The sequence below is a fragment of the Dermacentor andersoni genome, chromosome 7 (genome assembly GCF_023375885.2).
Source record: "Dermacentor andersoni chromosome 7, qqDerAnde1_hic_scaffold, whole genome shotgun sequence".
Classification (NCBI taxonomy): Eukaryota; Metazoa; Arthropoda; class Arachnida; order Ixodida; family Ixodidae; genus Dermacentor; species Dermacentor andersoni.
Window position 1 is genome coordinate 168,743,414 of NC_092820.1, and position 21,743 is coordinate 168,765,156.

The window sequence follows — 21,743 nt, forward strand, 5'->3', positions numbered from 1 at the left end:
AAAGAAGCCCTCTGCATCTATCTGTTGTAGAATAACACATTTGAAAAAGCGCGCGCAGTTTAAATTGATAACTTTAGCTAGCTTTCGCTTCCAGAATTCTCTTGAGTATTCTGTGGTTAAGTGTGAAAACACTGCAGCGAAATAAGCCGCTCGAAACGATGCAGGTTCCACAGCCATGTTCTTTCCTTTTTTTTTTTTCCGCACTCCTTCGTAAGCGCAGTAAGCGTTGCACAGATCGAAGTGGTGGTGCAGTGGAATAGTTCATCGCGCGTTGGGTATTCCCGTACTAGCTCCCAAGAGCGATGTTGATACTCCTTAGAGTGAGCTCCATATCTTTAATTCAATAGCATTTGCGACAACAATAAAGTGTACTGAGCGCCTAGGTGTCCAGTTGAACACCGAGCAAGAACTTGAATTTCATAATGTCCGATTTGTCACGCGTTTATTCGTCCTCCAAAAAGGCAGCCTTGTATAAGACAACATATTGAGAAACGGACAGAGACGAAGTTTGTGGATGGCTCTTCAGCGTAGTTCTACTGATGATCGGTGGCAACCGCCAAGGAAGGACAAGGAAGAGGAGGCGAATGCAGCGCGTGACTAAAAAGTGCGCGTGAACAAGAAGATCCAACACAAGCGGAGGTACGTACGTTTACTCCGTGGTCCTCACTACTATATCAGCAAAAATAGAGTGTTGAGCCACACTAACCGTGGCTCCCAGGCGCAGCGGGACGTAGACGCCTGTGTTCTACGAAGAACTCTGTGCTTGTTCGCCATTATAGCAACAGCAGCAGCTTCCGGTGTGCTCACTACAATCGTTCTGTGCCTATGGAAAATCGACAGTGCTGCTGCCTTCGGTCAGCTGTAGTGATCATAAAGTAATAGAAATAAGACAGATTGCCCAGTTTTGCCGGATATATCAGGTGATCGGTTTTTCTTTCTTTATTCGTGGAGACAGATTTATTAAAATCAGCCTGTGGCAGACAGCGCAATTATTGCATCAGCTGTATTTGCTTAATTCAGCAGTATTTTACTTGCACTGCAGATCTCATTGCCTTTGAGGTTAGGTCATTAACAGCTTCTCTCGAATTAACTCTGGAAAAATACCTCTTCAGTATCCTTCGTGAAATACATTGATGATTTACTGTTAAAATGAGAGTGTTGACAAGTTAACTGAAGCTATATAGCAAGAGTAACGAGACAGGCATATACGAAGATAGCCATAAAAATAATCTTTTTAGTCTAGAGCTGCGGTAAAAAATGGGGGCGAGGTAATTTTATTGCTATTTCATCCGACAAAGCTGGTGGTCTCAGTGAATGCCGCTCATGCAGCGATCGCTCATTGCGCCTCTACATTGTGCTCCCCCATTCTTGAAGCAAGAAGCACTTTGAAGTTTGGCTGCCTGTGTGTCTGTCTCTTCTAGAACGCAAAGGAAGCACTGTCTTTAGAGGCAGAGATTGAGAGAGAGGGGGCGGGGGGTTACAGATGCCATAGAGGCCGCGAGCCGCACTTGAACCCGCGAGAATCCGCACTTTAGTCATCCCTACTATATATAGCACTAATCAGACACTATGCACTATAGCACTATGATCAGACAGACGCCATTTCTTTTTTCATTCATGAGCGTACTAAGCACGGAACGATCTTTTAAATTGGCGTGTATGTTCCTTGGTGTGGCTGTCGCTCCACGGTGTTTTCTCCTCCTTGCAGTCACGTCGCCTTACCAACATAATGGCGCAGTCCCCGGAAAAAGTGAGTGTGGTGCACCTTTAGCGAATCTTTAATATAAAAATCATGCATGTCATTTGCTTGAATTTCGACATAAAGTTCATTGAAAACTACAAAAGAACACTAAAAATGCAATATAACTTCTGCAACAACTTATGCAAGTTGTGCAACTTATGCAGCGAGTGGCGTCTTTTCTTGTGTGTCTTCACTGTGTCCGTGTCAGTGCGCTGCTTCACCAGTAAGGTATGATTAATCACCAACTAGCCCAACTTTCCACATCACTGATTATGCAAGGGAACGCGCCTAGCTTCCACGAGATTCAGCGTCAATGATACAACATATTCATAGTTGCCCATGCGGCCATGGAGGAAAGACAAGGAAACTAGGAGGAAGCGTCACGTAGCAATATTGAACCCTCGTCATTAAAAACTGTTCCATCCAGTTTTCCGAGGACTTGGCCATAACACAAAAGCGAAACGTTGTTCGAAGCAGTGGCAGCTTTGTTGCACATTCATAAATACAGGTCCATAAATGTCCGCAGTTTCTTTAAGTTAATTACAGTTTCGCTCGAAGAGCGTAGCAATGACAGCGATAGCAAGCACGCGAGGCCTGTGCTTCTGCGCAGCGTAAACAGCCCTCCGGAGGCTGCCGGGCGTCATATCCTATGAAACGGCGTATGTAGCAAAACTGCGTCGTTAGAGCAGCGGCTGCATCGTGCGCGCGTGCGCCCATAAAATGTTCAAAGGTGAACACACAATTTAGCGAGCGCGCTTACCCAGTGTCACCTCTGAGCTGAATGCGAGCATCCGGTGGAAAAACAGCGAACTTGGCGGGGCCTTTCGCTGCGCCATATCCAGCAACTCCTCCCGACACGCCCGCGAGACCACGTCCGTGTCCTTCCCCGTCCGTTTCCCCGTCCTAGTTTCCAAATCTAGGGGCTGTACCAGTTCCCACCGTTTAGGGTGGTGACGCGTTTGCCATTGTGGTACAAACTCCGTGTGTGAGCTGCAGTTGCCTCCACTTGGCCCCTGAAAGAGTGTCACGCTAGCTGGAAGCCGGTCCTTGTTCAACTGCTTTTGCTCTGTGAATATAAATTATAGAATAATTGAAAAAAATACAGGCTCCTTATTCCGGGCTAAACTGTTGTCTCTGGAAGATTTGTGATATCGTGATCTCCCGGTACCATTTGCCAAGACATTTAAATATTTCATCCTAATAACAGTTACACTAGCGACACGTCGAGCAGTATATCGCTGGAATGCCAGGAAATTTTCGGGATGATGATCGCGCGACATACATACACGGGACAGATTTTTGCCGGAGCTCGGCAGATAACACTTGGCGTTAAAGCACGAGATAGGTCATTGTTTCAATAATCCCGCATGGCTGCACTTGGTTCGTCACTTGCTTGTGCGCGGCTCGGAAGTTGTAACTCGTAACGAATGCACCGCTAATTCTTCGGACGGACCGGGGCTAGTTTTGCCGTAGCAACGGCATCGAGGCCGAGAACATGCACAAAATTCGGCCAGCTGGAAGTGAGCGGCACGGGCTGGGCAAAGTGACGGGAGCTCTGGAGGCCAGCGGCACACTGTATACCACGAACCGAGCCACGTACGGGAATACAGGGCGTGCTGTTGCCAGGACTCAACGCCCGATGTGTGCATTTCCACGAGATTCCACGAGATGATTCCACGAGAGAAATCGCGGAGAGGATGGCGTCAGAGGAGGCTTACTTGCGAAGACCGTCTGACAATGACGCCAATTGCTCTCTCCTATGAAGTATTTTTTCATGACTAGCGCAATTAAAAGTTCCCTATTCCCCCCCGCCTCCCTCGTGCTATGGGAAGGCCCCTGACATGCGAGCAGACTACGTCATGGAGCTCACTGACGTTTCACAGAGGTATTCACAGAGGTAGCAGCCACAGAGGTATTTCTGTTGGTGAAAGCGCCAGGCGAAAACCTTGCTGTATGCATAGTCGGCAGCAAAAGTCTAGAATCTAAGTCGCCGTGTACCGATATAAGTTTCAAGTCGCCTCTAGACTACGTCGTGAATCTCTGTCAGCGAAAGAGCCGAACAATTGTCACTTGCAGCGTATAATTGGCAGCAACGGAAGCCATAAGAATCGGTGCCGCTGTATAACTTCGCACACTTGAAGCCACCACTCCTGTACTGTCATAAAGTATACCTCATTATAATCTCACTGATGTCGTCGTTTCCGTCGTACTGACAGCCACGTAAATTTTTCGTCGGCGAGACGCAGCGCTCATTTGTTCTCGTCCGTGCCCTGCGAACGACTAAAGTCAACAAGAGCGACCGACGCGCATTGTTGCCGTATGCGCCAAAGCGCGCGAAAAGGTTATCGTGCAAGCCTTGACAGAACAATAGAGGAAACCTATTTACTGAAACCCCCGGCGCAGGGAGCGTGTTGCGCATACGTTCTATATATATTCTATCATTGTCGACAGTCGCAGTTTGTTCCTTCGTGCGCTTAACATCGTACGAAACCACAATCGATTGATTGTTTCGAGCGGTTTACCGTACCAAAGCAACACCACGCAGAACTGCGAAAGACGCCTTAATGGTGGGCTCAGGGTTAATTTTTTCCTACTTGGGGTTACTTGAGAGAAATCTTTATTTCGGGGCCAAGTCCAAACTGCCTATTCAAATAAATGTAAAATGCAGAAATGTTTTCGTGAGATTCACACAAAATATATGTTGCATTTTTCGAAATAGGAAGTCACATACTGGCAACTGTAGAAAACAAAACTTTTATTTACGCTTCGATTTTTTTTAACGAAAATTGCTGAAAATCGGGAAGCTTCAAAAAATTGAAGGGCGAAGTTTACGTATCTGCAACATATTGCACCAAGACCAGATATCGCAGTATAGGTAAGGAGCTTCTAAAGCGTTACGCTTTTAATGTATTATAAGGGGCGGTTTAGAAAATTTTGATAACTTCTTTTTAATTATTTGTTGCGCTATTGAACACCGGTTCGATCTTGGCCTAGGCGATCGCAATTCACTGGGTGCAGAATGCAAAGAACGCTCGTGCGCTTATACTTGGTTTATGTGCATGTTAAAAGAACCCCAGGTGGTCAAAATTAACCTGGTGTCCCTTACTGCGGCGGGCCTCATAATCAGATCGCGGTTTAGGCACGTGTAACTCCGTAATTTATCACGAATGTTTTTCCGCGTAGTGCAACTAGTACACATGGATGCTGCGTGTGACTTGTTATTCCTGTGCATCCATGTAGAAGTTGCGGTATACACAGGAAAGCCTTCATGATTACGTGTGCCAACAATCCCAAGTCTCAATCAATGACATGGTTTATTGATAGTTGGTCTTCCCCCCAATTTTGCAATTTTCATGAATTTTTCTTTGAACATTGATGACGTAACGTTTTTTTCCTACAGTTACTAGATTTTAACTTCGTCTTTTAAGTGCAACAAACCTCATTAAAATTTGTACTGTGGTTGTCGAGAAAAGCAGTTTCTCCGTTCCCGGTGCATTTAAACACGAGCTCCCGAGCTAAATATTTCTCTTAAAGTGCGTCCAAATCTAAGCACACATAACTGTGTGCGCTTTTTTTTTTTCATTTCGGCCCCCATCGAAATGAGGCGGCCGCGATCGGGTATCGAACCCGACCGCGACTGGCTATTGGCATTTGTTGGCTGACTCAACGGCTATGGCGTCCTCGTGCTTAGCAGTACTATAGTGAACTAGTAGAACACCATAGCAGTACGACGTCGTATCCACGGAGTCACCACAACACAGTACCCAACAACGTGCTTAGCTGCCACACTTTCTTGAAATTTCTGACTGCACAAGCGAGTCTGGAGCGAGCGTTAGAACGTCACGATGTCCTGCTCTATCACGTGACCACGCTTTGTACCATGACATCATGACACGCGTCACTTTCTGAAAACGAAACTGATGACGTAGAAAAGCTGTTACGGTGAGCTGTATCTAGGACACTCTGAGGCTTTCCAGTATTCTTTTTTTCTAGTGTTTGGAAGTTGAGGACATTCGTTCAAAACAAAAAATGAAAACTAAGGAATGTCATGTCAGTACTCCTTCAAAATTCCCGAACAAGCTCTCCGTGGTATCATAAACTGCGACACCACTTGTTCAGGGCTAGTTAAACATGTTTATCGATAAAGACCGAGGATATTGCGTTCTAAAGTAAAGATAACGCCTCGGTCATTTGGTAAAGATAACGCCTCGGTCATTTGGTATTTATTTATTTATTTATTTATTTATTTACACTAGAGGTACGTAGCAGTACTGCCCAAGCGGGAGAGGTTTTACAAGAGATGGGTTAGCTACATTTTTTTCAGGTGATGTAACGGTCGTGCATTAAGCACTATTTGCATAATAACGATTCTATGTCCTCACATGTAATAGGAAAGAATGACATGATTAAAAAAAAAACCTTCGTAAGGGCTAATTAAGGTCGTACTACTTTATAATGATTAGCGCGTGACGACTTGCGGTGCTTGAAAAAACGTATGCAACACTTGAGAAGCCAGTTTTGTCATGAATCTCGTGATACACCTCTTACATCCCACACATTTTATTGTGCAATATAACGGTGCAAAGCATGCCAGAATGGTACGAAATCCGGGGCGTCGCACTGAAGTCATCGGCGTAAGTTTGACCAAGTTTCCCTGCTAGCACGGTCAACGCCAATACTCTGTACCAGTCTAAAGGGATACCGCTTCTCTTCTTTTTTTTTTTTTCCAGTGTCTCCTTAATTAACAGTGGTTCTCACTACGCACATGTATTGTAAACAACGTCCCGTACAGCATTATATACGTGTCGTTTCCACCATGCAATGTGACGTTTCCCGGCCGTAAAACACTCAAGCGATATGTTGTTGTGTCTTGTTGCTTCCAAGGACGCCAAGCCGCATCCAAGTGACATAAAAGCCGCGATCGGGGAATATGAACTTGTGAGTCGCATCATATTCTTAGATGAGATATTACTATGCCATGCTTTCATTATTCGGGGCAAATTATTTCCCAACTAGAAAGCATCTCGCTTCTGCTTCCTTCGTTGAATGACAAAGTGCCGTATAGGGCAAGTACTACCATTCTTGCAACCTGACAACGCAGTTAGCACTGCACCGTAGTAGTCCATCTTATAGGCATAATTCTAATTGCAATGACGTGTAGTGTAAGACAGATACGGGTCGTGTATTACAACGAAGCTGTAAATGTTGCTAAAATCACTTTTCGAGTCGGAAAAAAAGAAAGTACGCAAAAAATATAAGAAAACACGTTCCGATTGAATGGTCGAAATATAGCTACAAGTCGTATGGAATACAACTTTGCAGATGTACAGGAGATCTTACATATCACATGTGCGGGGAATTTTAAAGACCTGCCTTGATTATGGGCGCCACAAGAAATTATCACAGCATCGCTAATTGCACGTAACCACCCACGGTGCGTTTGAGACAATTGCTGCAAGAGCACAGTCCCCTGAGCGGGAATGAAACCTCAAGGGAATAACGTTGACGCAATTGCGGAATAATCAGGTGAATTCAGAGAAACTAACAAAGTATATTGCGGAACCCACTGAAAACGGCTTACAAAGTGGATAATGGGCGAAAAAAATACGGGGTTTAATGTTCCGAAACTGCACAGTTGGTAGTGAGGTGCCCCGGATTAATTTTGACCACCCAGAATTCTTTAACATGCACCCAAAGCACGGTACACGAGCAATTTTTATTATTTTGCATTTAGCCCGCATCGGAATGCGCCGGGATTCGAACCCGCTACCTCGTGCTCGGCTGCAGAACGCCATTGAGTCACCGCGGCGAGTGATGTTGGGCAAAGCCATTGCCCCGTTCCCACGTATTTAGGCTTCCGCATTCCGCAGTGGTTTGCTCTTGCGATGGTAATATTACGTCGCCTCGCGGATAGCTAATCGCACGTGAATGCACTTACTTGAATTGGTGCCTATAACATTCGGCTTCTCCACAGCACACATAGGCGCGGCAAACGTGCAGCACATAAATGACAACGAAAAAAGGCTCATCGTAATATCTTCAGACCTCGCTGAAACATATACCGTCTCGTCTTGTTTATCCTTGTCTTCCTCTTTCAGACGACTTCCCAGGCGGCGCACGCTGCTGCTACTGCCGAAGTAAGGCTCTCAGAAAGCGAGTGATGTATACTGTAGCCGTAAGCCATGTCACAGTCATATGAAGCCAACGGACGGTGAAACAATATAAGATACTTACAGCGCCATGCACGCGCACAAATACACAAGGAAGTGCAACAGGGAGACAGCTCCGTTTTTAGAGCATTGTTGCACGTGTGATGCGGTAGATGTGGGTCCGGCTCCCACCAGGCTGCAGGTTGTCTTTTCCCCTTTTATTCGCCTTATCAATGCGATTGGCATTCTTAGCCTACTTCGGTCCCTTTGTGTCTATGACTGTCTAACCTCTTTAACGCCACTGTTCGCTTAAGTAAAAAGGAAACGTTTTCCGGTGCCGGGTGAATTCGAACCCGCGTTCACACGCACTGGTTGCGCCACTGACACCTGCGGGCCGCAAGAGAACAATCCTCTGCGCATGCGCGCAGTGGCGCGCCACCGGTGCAATCTCGGAGGCCACGCAAGATGGGAGGGTGCGGGGGAGGCGGCAAGAGAGAGGGGCCTGACTGTGCACACGGCTCATACATGACGCGTATACCGACGCTGGAAAGACAGAGCGTCGCTGCGTTGCTGAAAGGGTAATTGCGCATTAACGTCGGCAGTCATCGTGAGATGAGTTCCGCCGGAATTCATTTATTTCTACGTTTCAGTTAAAAAAGAACAAGTGATTTTCCCTATGTTTTCCCTGTCTTAGTTCTCTGTTGGCTTCATCTTGTTGGAAAAGACGAAAACCAGAGCCTTTCGGTTATTCCTGTTCTTCTCGCTCGATATAAGTCAGAGAGAGAGAGAGAGAGAGAAAACAAGGATAGGAAAGGCAGGGAGGTCAACCAGAAGAGCATCCGGTTTGCTACCCTACACTGGGGGTGAGGGAAAAGGGAATAGAAAGAGGAATATGAGGAGATATAAGTCAGGTTGGAACTTAAAGTTACACTGAAGAGGCAACACTAAATCAATCCGAAATGATAAAGTTTCTGAGAACCCCAGTTATGTTTATTTGGTGAATCAAGGTTAATTACGCAGTTAATGGTGCAGGCTTCACTATATTGAATTTCTTGCCCGAACCACTCGTAGCGCCTGTACATAAGCGTGACGTCACAAATGTCGAATTAGTTTTCGCTTTTGGGCCGTTTATACTGAAACTCTCAAAAGTTGTTAGGCTGAGCTTTTGGTTCCCTTTGAACGTGGCGTCACGAAACGGGAGCTTCAACGTGGCGTTGCCAGTAGAGTTTCATCTTCTTTTAAGGCGAAAGCCTTGGAAAAATCCGATGTCCGGCGTTATGTACACAAATTCTTGGCACCCAAAATTCATAGGGAGTTGAGCCTTCGATCTTTGGGCAGAGTCGAACCCACGACCTTTGGTGTTAATTAGGGTGAATTAATTAGGCCATCAATTTCATTATAGAAAGCTTTACATGAACCGACCGTAAGTTAGATTCCTATGGATATCGTGAAGGTCGTGAGTCGAATCCACTAGCTTTGGTGTTAATTGAGGCGAATTTAGTTAAGGCACTCGAAATCACGACCCAACATGGAGATATGGGCGAACAGGCCTCTCCAAGTAAGATTCCAATTAACATCGTGAAGATCGAGAGTCGTACCCGCGACCTTTGGTGTTCATTAAGGCGACGTTAATTATTGCGCAGTCAATTAAGGTAGAGCTAATTGAGGCACTCGAACCCACTACCTTTGGTGCGAGAAAGTAATAAGTAATAACAACGCATTCGAATGAGAATGTCAGGTAATGCAATGAATGCCTCGTGAGCGCGCAGGCTTCCGCCTTCATCCTCTTTAGCGTATGCTAAAGTGACTGTAAACTTTTTTGTTGTGTTTTGTTTTAATGCGTCTTTATCTCGGCCTTAGGTAGGCTTAAGCCTTGCGGAAATTTTCTCATTTTCTTTTCTGGTCTGGATCATGACGGCTGTATTAGGGAGGCTGTTTGACATACAGGAAGTGTAATTTAATAATACAGCTGAATTTAATGTTTCCCTTTATAGCGTGTCTAGCTTCCATCCAGGCACAAAGCGCTCTGCCCCCCCCCCCCAGCTCCCACACACACATACGCACTCACGCACGCACAGCAGCAGTTATAGACCACACTTTTTTTTTTCATCTAGCCTGCGCCAGGATAATGCTGCAGAAAAATTCTGAAAATACATTTAAAAATCCGCCCACAACACCGCACTGCGCCAGCCCTCTGTGGATCTGCCGTGACGTCGCGGGAATGAGCGAACGTTATTGGCTGGCGTATGTATACAAAATTTCAAAAGTTTAACAGCAGTGTATCTGCCACTACTTCTTAAAGGGACACTAAAGAGAAAAATGATTTCTTCTGCATCAGCAAATTACCTTTCTACGATGCCGAAAACACCACTCTTACTACGATAAGACACTTGGTAAGCCAGAAAAAGCACAAGAAAGAAAGACGGGTGGCGACGCCTCCTTGAAGTTCCCGCACCTGGTCGCGGTGACGTCATGGATTTTGATGACATCTTCTAGGACCTACTTAATTATATATTGGTACAGATTGACTACATTGTGTTCTAAAGGAACCAAATATTACACATGGCAAGTTTCAGGAACCTTTACTCATCCAACGCAGCCCAAACGCGATAACATAGTTTAAGTCTCCGACGTCACACTGATGTAGCGGCGTCGGGGTTTCGGCGCGAAATTCAAATACTGCTACTTCGACTTTCATTTTCACATCTAATACTCAAACTATTATTTTGAAGTGACTGCCTGCAGGGTCCTCAAACAATTGTTTGTTTGTCTAAGCTGATTTATTGTTTCTATTTAGTGTCCCTTTAAGGTTAACAGCACGACACTATATGTAGCCTATCCACAATACACTTGAAAGGTAATCAACTACTGTACAGCTAAACTAAGTGCTTCTCCTTTGTGTCAATTTATTAAGCAGTGAATGAACTAAATTTTGCACGTATGGAAGCGCCCGATACACTCGCCTTTCCCTGCGTGTCTACCATTTCAGCAAATGTCGTACTGCACGCAATAGTCGTGTCCGTCTAGCCCTGAAACAAACCACGTGTCCTCTCGGATCTCTGAATCGATGCTTGTTTCGCAGTCGGCGACGGCTGCCGGCGGTGCAGCGCCCCACCTGTCACCCCCGACAACGCTGGTGCCCCCATCGTCGGTGAAGAGCCCGACGAACGACATGGTGGCGACGCCGCTGGTGAGTAAAGCTCGCTCGGGCCCGTGCTTGTCGTACATGGAACATTCTGCTGGCAGTGGAAGAGGCAGACGACAGAGGGAATCCGTCAACAGCTTCCTCACTTTCGTTCTGCTCAACGTTTCCCTGCTTATTGGCGCGTCACTTCGAATAAACACACCGGCAGACCAAAGTGGCTATGTTAGACACTGTCATGTATCCAAATTCTGCAATGGTGGTTGGAGCCAATGAGAGGATGTAGCAGCCCCGTGAGCCAATCAGAAGTGACTAGATGATGATTTCGACAATATGGCGGAGTTTGGCAGTGTCCCCAATTTAGGTGATGATGATGATGTCCCCCTTGAAACAGGGCTGCAACTCGTAGTCGGCGAGCCTGCTTGAGCTAATCGGCTAAGTATGTCGCAGTCTATAGTCAAGTGCAACTTAGAAGACAGCGGCATTTGCCCCCTCAGAGGCGGATGCACGCGATCCTCCTCCAATGGGCGCGCACTCTACACTGACGTCATGAGCCGGACGGCGGGTTACCCCGCCGACGGAGAACATGGCAGCCCGCGCTTCGAACTGGGCCGAGTCGCGTCAGCGCGACCATTTCTTTAGTCGCAGGGGAAATCGGCTGCCGCTCTTCAGTCATCTGGGCGGGACCTCTCCTTCCTTCTTGTGTTGTACCCGACTATAGAATATTGCCTATCTCTGCTTTATACTCTTTTTCGTCTTTAAAGTAACTGTCTCTATATTGTAACATTGTCTTGGTCTGTAACGACACCGACTGCATCTGTTTCATGGTTTGTTCGTTTGTTTGTTTGTTTGTTTATTTCATCAACGCCCTGAACGTCCCTTGTTTATCTCGACCGCGAGCAGTTAACGTTACCATGAGCAGAGAGACGTTAGGGAGCTCTCATTTCACGCAAGTGTGTGCTCGCATCCTTAAATAAGTAGTGAGATAAATGGATGGATGGATGGATGGATGGATGGATGGATGGATGGATGGATGGATGGATGGATGGATGGATGGATGGATGGATGGATGGATGGATCCATCCATCCATCCATCCTACTTGAATCCATCCATCCTACTTCATCGTACTTGAAATGTAAGCGAGAAGAAAGAAGACTTGAAGTCACAGCTGCTGCAGGGCTACTAGTGTGACTGGTCAAGTCACTGCCGTCAAAGTGAAAGCGACGGATACGACAGCCCGAATGTACTAACTGTATATAGGTTGAGATATGCGTTCGCATTGCGAAGCTTTCGAGACTTGACGATGGTGCGACATGCGAAGCGCAGCGCCTCTTGTACGCGGGTGGTTATGCCACATTGCACTTCTGCTTTGCAGGAGCACAACCTGTCGAAGGAGGCGCTGTGCGGTTCGAGGGCAGCCAAGGACAGCAACGACGCTTCCATGGTAACGCCTCTTGGCAGCGAATACCTTTTGCTATACCCTACGCTGCTGAGCCTAACAGAAAAGCTAACCTTTCAGTGCACAAAGGCGTGCACAAATACGCGTGCGCAGGTGATCCTTTGCCAGCGGCTCGGTAAGCCGGACGAGATGCAGGGGAACGAAAAAAAAAAAAGAAAAAGAACCGGTGGCGACGCCATCTTGAACTTCTGGCACTACTGCTCGTGATATCGTGGATTTTGATAGCCTCTTCTCGGGAGTAGCTTTGTTTATTGATTGAAGTGATCGATTGACGTGATTGAAATGATCTCATTTTGCTGTTGTAAGTATGCAACGTCGCTATTTTTCTACTTAATGCTAAGCAGAAATATGTACACCATGATTTACGTGCACACGTATACTATAACGCATGTGGAGCAGGCGTACCCATATTATTTTTCGGCTTTTATTCTTTATTACATGTTTGTGTGAATCCATATCAATGGTGTCCACTGCTGCCAAAGAAAGAGATAGTCGCTTCCGACGAGCTGCTCAGCGTAGCAGTTTTTATGCGGCTGCTCCCCTCCGGCTATTTAAGAAAACTCAACTTGAAATTGAAAGATAGGGTTGCAAAAGAGTCAATACTCACCATATCGAGCTTTAGCGACTTCTGCGCAGTGGCCGAACACTCGCAAAGAGTTCGAAATTTGGGACACCTCACTCACGTGCCTGTGCCGTTTTCTTTTCTTTCTTCGTGCGCAGACGGCCTCTGCACTACAGCGCGTGCTGAGCCCGCCGGGACCTGCATCTCCGCCGGCGGCGCCGCCGCAAAAGAAACTTGAGGTGGTTGGTACACGCCGGCTGATTCCGCATGGCGCGCTGTCGCCAGCCGCGACCAGGGTTGGCGTTACCTGCATATGCTCCCGTAGCATGTACGGGCACACCAGCCTGGGTCGTACTTTCAAGGTTTCGCGTTCGTTGCACGGGGGCTTCGTGCTATTAAGACCACAGAAGCTAAATCTGTCGATGCAGTGGTTGATCCACAGTGGGAGTCATGAGTGTAGCGAGAGAAATAGTACGCTGGGCATGCAAGAAGGAAAAATACTAGGAGGTGCAGCGTGACGTTAGGCCGCTATAGTCTCCGCAAGGCAACCTACCCGAACGCCGCCCCTTTCCCCTTTCTGCGGATATCAGCGGGTTAGATTTTGGGAAGTGGGCCCTCCAATGTTGCCGGACCTTTCAAGGCGCTGTTTGTTTCGTGGTGGCTCTTACTGACGTCTTCGTCATGCTCCGCCCCTCTCCACTCGCTCTACTCTTCCCCCCCCCCTCCATTATCCGCGCGCTCGGTAGTCACATATTGCCCCTTGCCTGCCACGTGGCGAGGGAGTATTTCCCATCAGCCTTTATACTTTTTCGTCTAGGCTTCAAGATTGTCACTTGACGCTCCCTCCTGCAGTCTCCCTCCTTCGTCCATGATGCTCGGTGACCAGCTTAAGAATTCAAATACATCAGTTCCGCGGAAACCTGGAAGGTGCAGGCTAGCGTTATGTATATGCTATACCAAAGGTACATTTAACATATGCAGTAACTCTAGTGCATGCTCCACCTTCCTCCACCTCGCGGGCCTCCGCAGAACTGATTTATCGAAGTCAGTGTCCCTGTACTTTCAAGATATCGATGAATTCGGACTCGCTCTATACTAAACGCTCACGATCTGCTAGCGCCTCCTGGTTAGCTCAGATGGTAAAGCAACCACCTCGGAAAGGCGTTCGTCCGGGGTTCGATCTCCGAACCGGGACTAATTTTGCTTCGTCCGGAACAACAAAAAGTTCAAGCGGCACTTAGTTGTCCTTATTTGGATGAATGAGAAAGCATTGCGACCACCGCGCGATGCCTATGCTCTTTCAGGCGTTGAGTACCTTGTTCTTGGGACACCCTGGTTCGACTCCCACCAAAGGTCGAGGGTTCGGTTACTAACAAAGGTCGTTGGTTCGAGTGCCTCAATTAACTCTACATTATTAACTGTGCCTTGGTTAACTTCGCCTTAATCAAAGGTCATGAGTTCGACTCCCACTAAAGGCTGCGAGTTCGAGTGCCTTAATTAACTCTACCTTAACTCTACATTAAGTGTGCGTTAATTAACTTCACATTAATCAACACCAAAGGTCACGAGTCTGACTCCCACCAAAGACCGAGGGTTCGAATACCTAATTACTATATTCTAATTAATTTGTCTTAATTAACGTCACCATAATTTAGAACATATGTCGTGGGTTTGACTCCCACCAATGGTCGTGGGTTGACGGCTGTAATGAATTCTATCTGAATTAACCCTACATTTAATTAACTCTACCTTAGTTAACTGTGCCATAACTTCGTGTTAATCAACACCGGAGGTCGTGGGTTCGACTCCCACCAAAGGTTGAGGGTTCGTAGCCCTTTTGGGCCATCTTGTGGTCACGCCGACAACTGCGCCGGATTTTCCTCCTCATGGCCCGTACAATGTCTTCGCATTAAATATATGGGGTTATATGTGAGGCACGCCGTAGTGAGGGACACCAGATTAATTGCGACCACCATGGTGTTTTTTTTTTACGTGCACCCACTGCACGGTATACGAGCGTTCATTGCATTTCGCTCGCGTCGAAATGTGTCCGCCGCGGCCAGGAATCGAAACTGGGACCTGGTGCTTAGCAGCGCGACACGAAAGCCGCAGAGCCAACACGGTGGGTTTCTTCAATTAACTGCGAAAGCTTTCAGTCAGGTTCCCCCTTTCATGAAACTAAGAATTCAGTGCAAGATCCGTCTACGAAACCGCATGACACCGACGTTACTGAAATGGGCGAACACAATGGGATGACACACCTTACTGATTATTGGCATAAAAGGAGTGGAGAGAGGACAAACAGGGTGCTGTGTTTATTAATGCGTTAGGGTGCTTCACGCACTTTCTGTCCGTCCGTCCGTCCTGGCCGTCTGTCTGTCTGTCTGCGAGGGACGTTCCGAACGTAAGTTTCGTCATTTATTTTCCCACGGAAACATTATTTTAAAGAAAAGATACACCATGGCACATGAACTATACACCTAGCACTATTTTTCCACATAGTCGCCACAGACATTGAGATACTTGTAGCGTGCAATCAGTTTGAAGAAACCACACTGGTAAAATTCGGTACCCTGCAATTCAATCCCCGAGACATGGCCTCTTCACCATACATGATATGTAGACGTTCATGAATGACGGAAACACTGGTCCCACGTGCCCATTCAGCACGCACTTCCATAGGCGACATTTTCCTGGCAAAACGTTGTTTTGGCATTAAAGCACAACTCCGCAAAGCATTACTCCGCAAAGATCGGGAATTAATGTCTCGAAATTGGTGCCATCCTGAGAATTCGTTCGAAGTGGATCCGCCTTGCGAACTCCATGGCTAGTATTTCTAAATTGCAATATGGGTCATACGGTAATTACTTAAAATGTGAACTTGTTATATTTTGTTCATTAGTCAATTATACATGTCAACTCTTTTGCAAGTAATGTCCGCCTCTTCGAGTAGAACAGCTCGTGGACAAGAATTGTGCTATCTGCCACAGGCAACTTCAAAAATATTTTGAGAGTGCTCACAGAAATACCGTACATATTGTGGGGTTCTCACACCGTGCTCTTGGAACAAAGGAACGACAACACAGTAGTGCAAACAATCACAAGGGCATTTATTGCACCTTTCATCGATGAATGCCTGCTAGCCGACTTGCTATCCACAAAACATGCCGATGGCCGCGCGACAAATCTCGGAAGTCCGACTCACCGCGACCGGATAGCGAGCGAATATGTTCACCCCATGCTGGATCGCAACGCCTGGTCTTTCGCGCGTACGGTCACGCGAACGGTGGTGCGTTCGAACGAGGCCTCACGAGACGGTCTCGCAGACCATAGATCGGCGCACGCGCGGAACGTCCGCGCCGCTTGACGATCTCGAACCAAAGAGAGAGCGTGTTCTCCCTTGCGCCCCTAAGTAACCCTGCCGCGAGGCGGCGTTAGCAGCGCAACACTCGCGCCATCTCTCGTACTGCGCTTCAATCACGCCGACCGCCGCGGGCCCCAGGCCACGCGGCGAAGCCGCACTGCAGGAGACGGAAGCTTTGCGGGAAAAACAACATATCAGGGGACGCGTGAGTGTCGCGCATCCCCACAATATTTACCGGGTATTTGTGTGAGCACTTTCAAATTTTTTTTTGAAGTTCCCTGTGGCAGATAGCACAATTCTTGTCCACGAGCTGGTCTACTCGAAGAGGCGGACATAGAGCGACTCAGGGCGACCGATCTTCGCACTGTCCGGCGCGACTTGCCTGTCGCCGTGTCTCGCGAATGGTGCCTTTCATCTGTTCATGCTATTAAACTTCGTAAAGTAGCGACATTCTCCTCCTCCGCCTTCACTATTCCTCGTTTCTCCTCTCTTTCACGCTCCCTCCTCGACCGTGGCGCCGCCTACACTGCTCGAGCGTAGCAACGACGCCAACATGCGCTCCTCGCCACTCCGTAGGCGCTTCTCGAGCGAAAATGGCGCTGATGCACGGCGCGAGGGCCCAAGTGATGCTATTAGGCGAATAGCGACGCGGCGTCGGCCTCGACCAGAGCGCGCGAGGAGGAGGCGGCATTCTTCAAAGCGTGCCGCTACTTTACGAAGTTTAAGGGGCTTTAGTTCATTCCAGCCAGGTACGCGTCAAATAACTGCCCGCGTACTCCGACGCCTCCTCCTAAGCCTCTGATTGGTTAAGGACATTTGCTACTGCAGTCGCGCTGAAAAAGCGAGCGACGAGTGTCTGAGCGAAGTGACTGAGCCAAAACAAGGCCCAACTGGAAGCGAGCTAAGCGCGCTTGCCTCCAGTCCGGCCGTGGCCTCTCGACCGCAGCACGGACCGAAGCGACCAACTTGGTCGCGACCTCTGCACGTGGCTCTCCGCCTTGTGAATGGCGCTGCGTCGATATGACCCCTGATCACGTGCCAAGATGCGACAGGATCAACGACGCTGTTGGTGCGACGTGGAAGCTGTACAAGAGAAGGGTCTTTGCGCAAGCGCGTGGATGAAAAGATGCGATGGAAATTGGCAAGCGGAAGGAGTATCTGCTGCGTTCCGTGTTTTGCGTGCAACTCTCTGGCGAGTGCGATTGACGGGAGTGATATAGCGCCCCGTTTTAATTCTCAACACATGCAGATCATCATGGGCAGCAAGCCGAAAAAGTCGACGTCATTGCAGAACCGCCCAGGAGTCGTTTCGCCCAGTGTCTTTGACGTAAGTGGTCCCTTTTCTGCAGTCGCACGGACGTGACGCAGCCACCGGGCAGTATAAACGGATTGCATGGTTCTATTTATACGTTTTTTACTAGGAAGCAAACCGTCGTATAGAGTACGAGGAAGTTTGTCATTCATGCATGAAAAGAACGCCGAGCCCCGTTCGGGATGAATGCAAAACCGTTTTCTGGAAACAGTTGACTCGATTTTACTTTTATTTTTCCTCCCTAGCACTTAGTACTTCACGGCACATAACCGTTCCCCATACAGCGTTCGCTTATGTCGTCATCGCACATGACAAAAACCGAGAATGTGCCGGCACATTTACTATCCCAATCGTTATTCACTGACGTCTGTAGTCAGTGACAGTAGCACTTGTGACCAACACGTTGAACATTATTGTGCTTTGATTTGCTTCGCATCGTCTTGTAGAAATTGTGTTTGAAGCGTACCGATGTATGTCGAATATATATGTTTATTTTTATTTTATTTACAATATTGCTAGCTAGGCGCCGTGGCAGGGCGGGGTTGACCTCAGTACATATCGCAATTGTAAAACAGTAAACGTATAAAGAAAAAAGAATGAGAAGGATACTATACATGATTAGTAAATACAATTACGGAAGTACAAAGCATTAAATGTTAAGACTGACTTTCTAAATGCGGTGGCCGCTTTGTGTTTTACGTACACACTTGCAGGAGGATGACGACCTGGTGTCGACGACCAGTTCCGTCGTAAGCATCTTCAGCGCATGCTCGCATTCGATCGTGCGTTTATTGTGCGCTGGTATACATACGTCATACTGACGCAGCATATTGCGCATGGCTCCGCAAACCGAACGACAGCCGCGAATCGGATTCCCGCAGCATGCTATAGCTATTAGGGCGCATGATCCCTTCCAGATAACAATTTCGTTGGATAATTCTCGGTGGATCACTTTCGGCAGGTATGTAGCTACATTAACTTTTGTGAACGTTGTCAGTAGCCAAGCCAATAAACGCGCGCGGTTGAAGCGATACCCCCGAAAGTGATCCATCGAGAATACGAACCCCAGATCCTCTATGTGTGTGTGCTTTATTTATCCTCGTGTTTCTTGGCTTGTCTAGAGATCCATTTTCGAGAGAGGGATACAATGTTACATGGACTCGCAACAACGGTACGGGCGAACACGCGTCTTGCCATCGTGGCCTTGGTCAATGGACCTTTACATTGGGCGAGGAGGAAAGGGCGCGCAGCGAGCCTTTCCTCCTCTCTGGCTCGTGCGATCTGGCGCCTAGAGCTGCTTGACTTCGCGTGCTGCAGGACGATTTGGAGATGTTTTAGCTCGTTCTGCGTGATGTCAGTTTTTACGAGGTCGTCGAAGAAGAGGCTGCGCGAATATGCTGCGCGCATCATCAGCTGCGGTGTGTGTATAGGTGTGTGTTGTGAATTATTTTGTCTGTATCGGTTTTCATTCAACGAAGAGCATGCGGCGTCTCTGAATTGCCAGCGTGAGTTCGAAAGGCTTCTCAATATCTGATCGCTTGGCGTAAGAATTAAAACGTAAGAGTGCTCGTGTACGGACAGTCTAATGCAACCCAAAATCTACTGAAATCCCGAAAGCGCCAATCGTTACAAAACATTTGCGTCAGTCACCGGCATCGTTCTCACGCATTTCAAGTCTGGTAGGCCTGAAATCACTGTATGGTATGTTTACGTTAGCCTCCTGTATGACGCCGATGGCGTTGCTCAAGATAGCGATCACTGCAGGCACGAACGGCATGAGTGTTATCAACGTGCCATTGCGTTACTGACAGGAAATTAGCGAGCGCAGAGTTTTCAATAAAGGAAACGCTAGCAAGTCTGAGACGGTTATCGTTGTCGGACGAGATAAGGCCCAAAGGGTGCGAACTTTTAGTGCACACTGCTGAGTTCAAGCGCGAGCACCCTAACCCACCGACTACCGTCACTTATCTTGCGCAGTGCGCTCCCGGTGGACATGTTCAGGACCCGGGAACAGCATGCGCGAGGCGTTAATTGCATGCATATATGTATACGTATACAGCGTCCATGACAGGTAGGTAGCGAGCACGGTGCGTGGAATACAGGAAGTGCATACGCAAGACTGATGATTACTGTAGCAGGGACAAGATAAGCGCCAAAGGGTGTAAAAAAGTTAGCATCGTTTTTTCCGTTTTTCATCGGGATAAATATCAGCATTGCCATTTGTTGGGCGTGTTGGTAAACTGAAAGCATATTTAGCGCCAGCAAACAAGGACGGAAGGGAGACGACACCACAACGCGTTGTGTTGTCGTCTCCCTTCCGTCCTTGTTTGCTGGCGCTAAATATGCTTTCGATAAATATCACTTCCAGCACATTTTACACGCCGAAGCGACGACGTATGTCAAAGCGAAATTGCATATTGTCGCTCATTGGTAGCTCGTGAGTCAAATTCGCCATCTCCGACTGACTCATGGGGCCCTCGTGGGACCAACCGGAGGAGCCCTCTGATTGGTTCAATACAGTAACAGGCGGGCGAAGCTCGGGTGAGTAGGCAACAGTTTATTTCGGTGGTGTTCACAGCGCATACACATATACGAAGGACATGTAAGAGACACACAGAGAGTGAAAGAGCGCAATGTACCTTCCGTCGCGCTATTGAATCATGAACATATAGCCGGATTTTGAGGCAATTAACCGTGGGCACGTGCTTAAAACATGACAGCTGATGCGTCATAATCAGTTGTTCTCCACTGTCGTATTATTTTCTTTCCGTCAGCGCAGCGCTCTTTGAATACCCGCCTGTCGCTTAATTTTCTTATAGTATATATGTGCTCGCTGTGAGCACCTTCACGATGAACCAACATAGCGGCATTTAACAGTGTACACAGAATAACACCCACGGCATAAATGAAAACTGAAACGACCTCGCATCGCGCGTTGCCCCCACCAGATGGCGTTCCGGGAGCGGCTTCGCGCTGTGCGGCTCGAGGTGATCCGGCACAAAGGCATCATCGCGGCCGCCTCGGTGACGGCGTTCTGCTTCGCCACGTACTTCATCCTGGTGGCCGTCCTCATGATCATCATGTACGCAGTAGCCGACCGGCCCGAGGACCGCGTCTCCGCGCGCATGGGCTTCAATCCCATCAACATCGCGGTCACGCTCATGGCCATGGGCGTCGGATGCTCGGCGCTCGCACTCGCGCTCGCGTTCTCCATCGAGGACATTAACTGGGCCTAGGACCGCCGCCACGGGTCCGCAAAGGCGAGAAATAAAGTGCAGCCGCGGGGTTCGAAGAGTGCGGCTCGAACAATTCATTGTATGCGCCGATGCGCAGGCCTTCCAGCGCACTGTGTTGTCTGTTTCCACTCGTCCCGTAGTCTGCGCTTTCTCGCCCTAACGAACGCAGACCAGCTAGCCCGTCTTAGAACCCTTGTGCTTCCAGAAACGCTTGCTCGCTATGTGTACTGAAGCGCAGAAATGAACACGGATTCTTGGGGGGCTTACACAAGCAGCACTGGAGATATGGCGATGACGTATAACTGAAAAATCCAGATCAGTTTTTTTACTATGTAAAGTTCTTTCACCTAAATCCAAATGTATATTAAAAGAGTGGACTCTACCAGCTGGACAGCACCATCAAGTAAGCCGATATTAGACGCACGCCTTAACTGGCAGAGACGGGCTCCGTGGTTCAGCTTTAAGGTGCCAGGACTGCCTAGTCAATCCTTGATGAAAATAGTCACCAGAATTGCGACGCAGTTAAAGACAAGGGACGATAGAAGCCACACAGGGGGACGCACAACGAGACAAAGACTGACAGGACAGGACTTTTCTCGTTTATTTTTGCGCTGTTGTCCCGTAATGAAGCCGTACCAACAAGCTGAAGTTAGGACCCTTGCGATACATGTAAAATGTAGAAATACTTTTCTTAGCCACCATTAGACCAATTTGAATGAAATTTCTTGCATTTGGTCAACTTTTGAGAGTGCGTGGTGTACACGGATCTGTACTATG

The 21,743-nt window shown here is 47.8% G+C and overlaps 1 protein-coding gene across 8 annotated transcripts; it reads left to right on the forward strand.

Moving 5' to 3' along the window:
* Nucleotides 1-96: 96 nt before the first annotated feature.
* LOC126533289 (uncharacterized) lies at nucleotides 97-21,174 on the forward strand. Of its 8 annotated transcripts, XM_055071721.2 has the most exons (10): nucleotides 97-639; nucleotides 1,709-1,750; nucleotides 6,626-6,679; nucleotides 7,840-7,878; nucleotides 10,973-11,080; nucleotides 12,409-12,477; nucleotides 13,213-13,296; nucleotides 17,668-17,745; nucleotides 18,444-18,479; nucleotides 20,679-21,174. In XM_055071721.2, the coding sequence occupies exons 2-10, from the start codon at nucleotides 1,730-1,732 to the stop codon at nucleotides 20,964-20,966; spliced, it is 777 nt and encodes a 258-aa protein (XP_054927696.1). In that variant the 5' UTR covers nucleotides 97-639; nucleotides 1,709-1,729; the 3' UTR covers nucleotides 20,967-21,174. The 8 variants fall into 8 exon arrangements, with proteins under 8 accessions (XP_054927696.1, XP_054927698.1, XP_054927699.1 ...); XM_055071723.2 differs by lacking the exon at nucleotides 7,840-7,878; XM_055071724.2 differs by lacking the exon at nucleotides 6,626-6,679.
* Nucleotides 21,175-21,743: the final 569 nt, after the last annotated feature.

Excerpts from the sequence above, each read along its gene's own strand:
- LOC126533289 (XM_055071719.2), top strand. The coding sequence starts at position 6,599 with ATGTTGTTGTGTCTTGTTGCTTCCAAGGACGCCAAGCCGCATCCAAGT. Across the intron at positions 6,680-7,839 it reads CGATCGGGGAATATGAACTT|ACGACTTCCCAGGCGGCGCA; the intron begins GTGAGTCGCATC and ends TTCCTCTTTCAG. Across the intron at positions 18,480-20,678 it reads TGTCGACGACCAGTTCCGTC|ATGGCGTTCCGGGAGCGGCT; the intron begins GTAAGCATCTTC and ends TGCCCCCACCAG.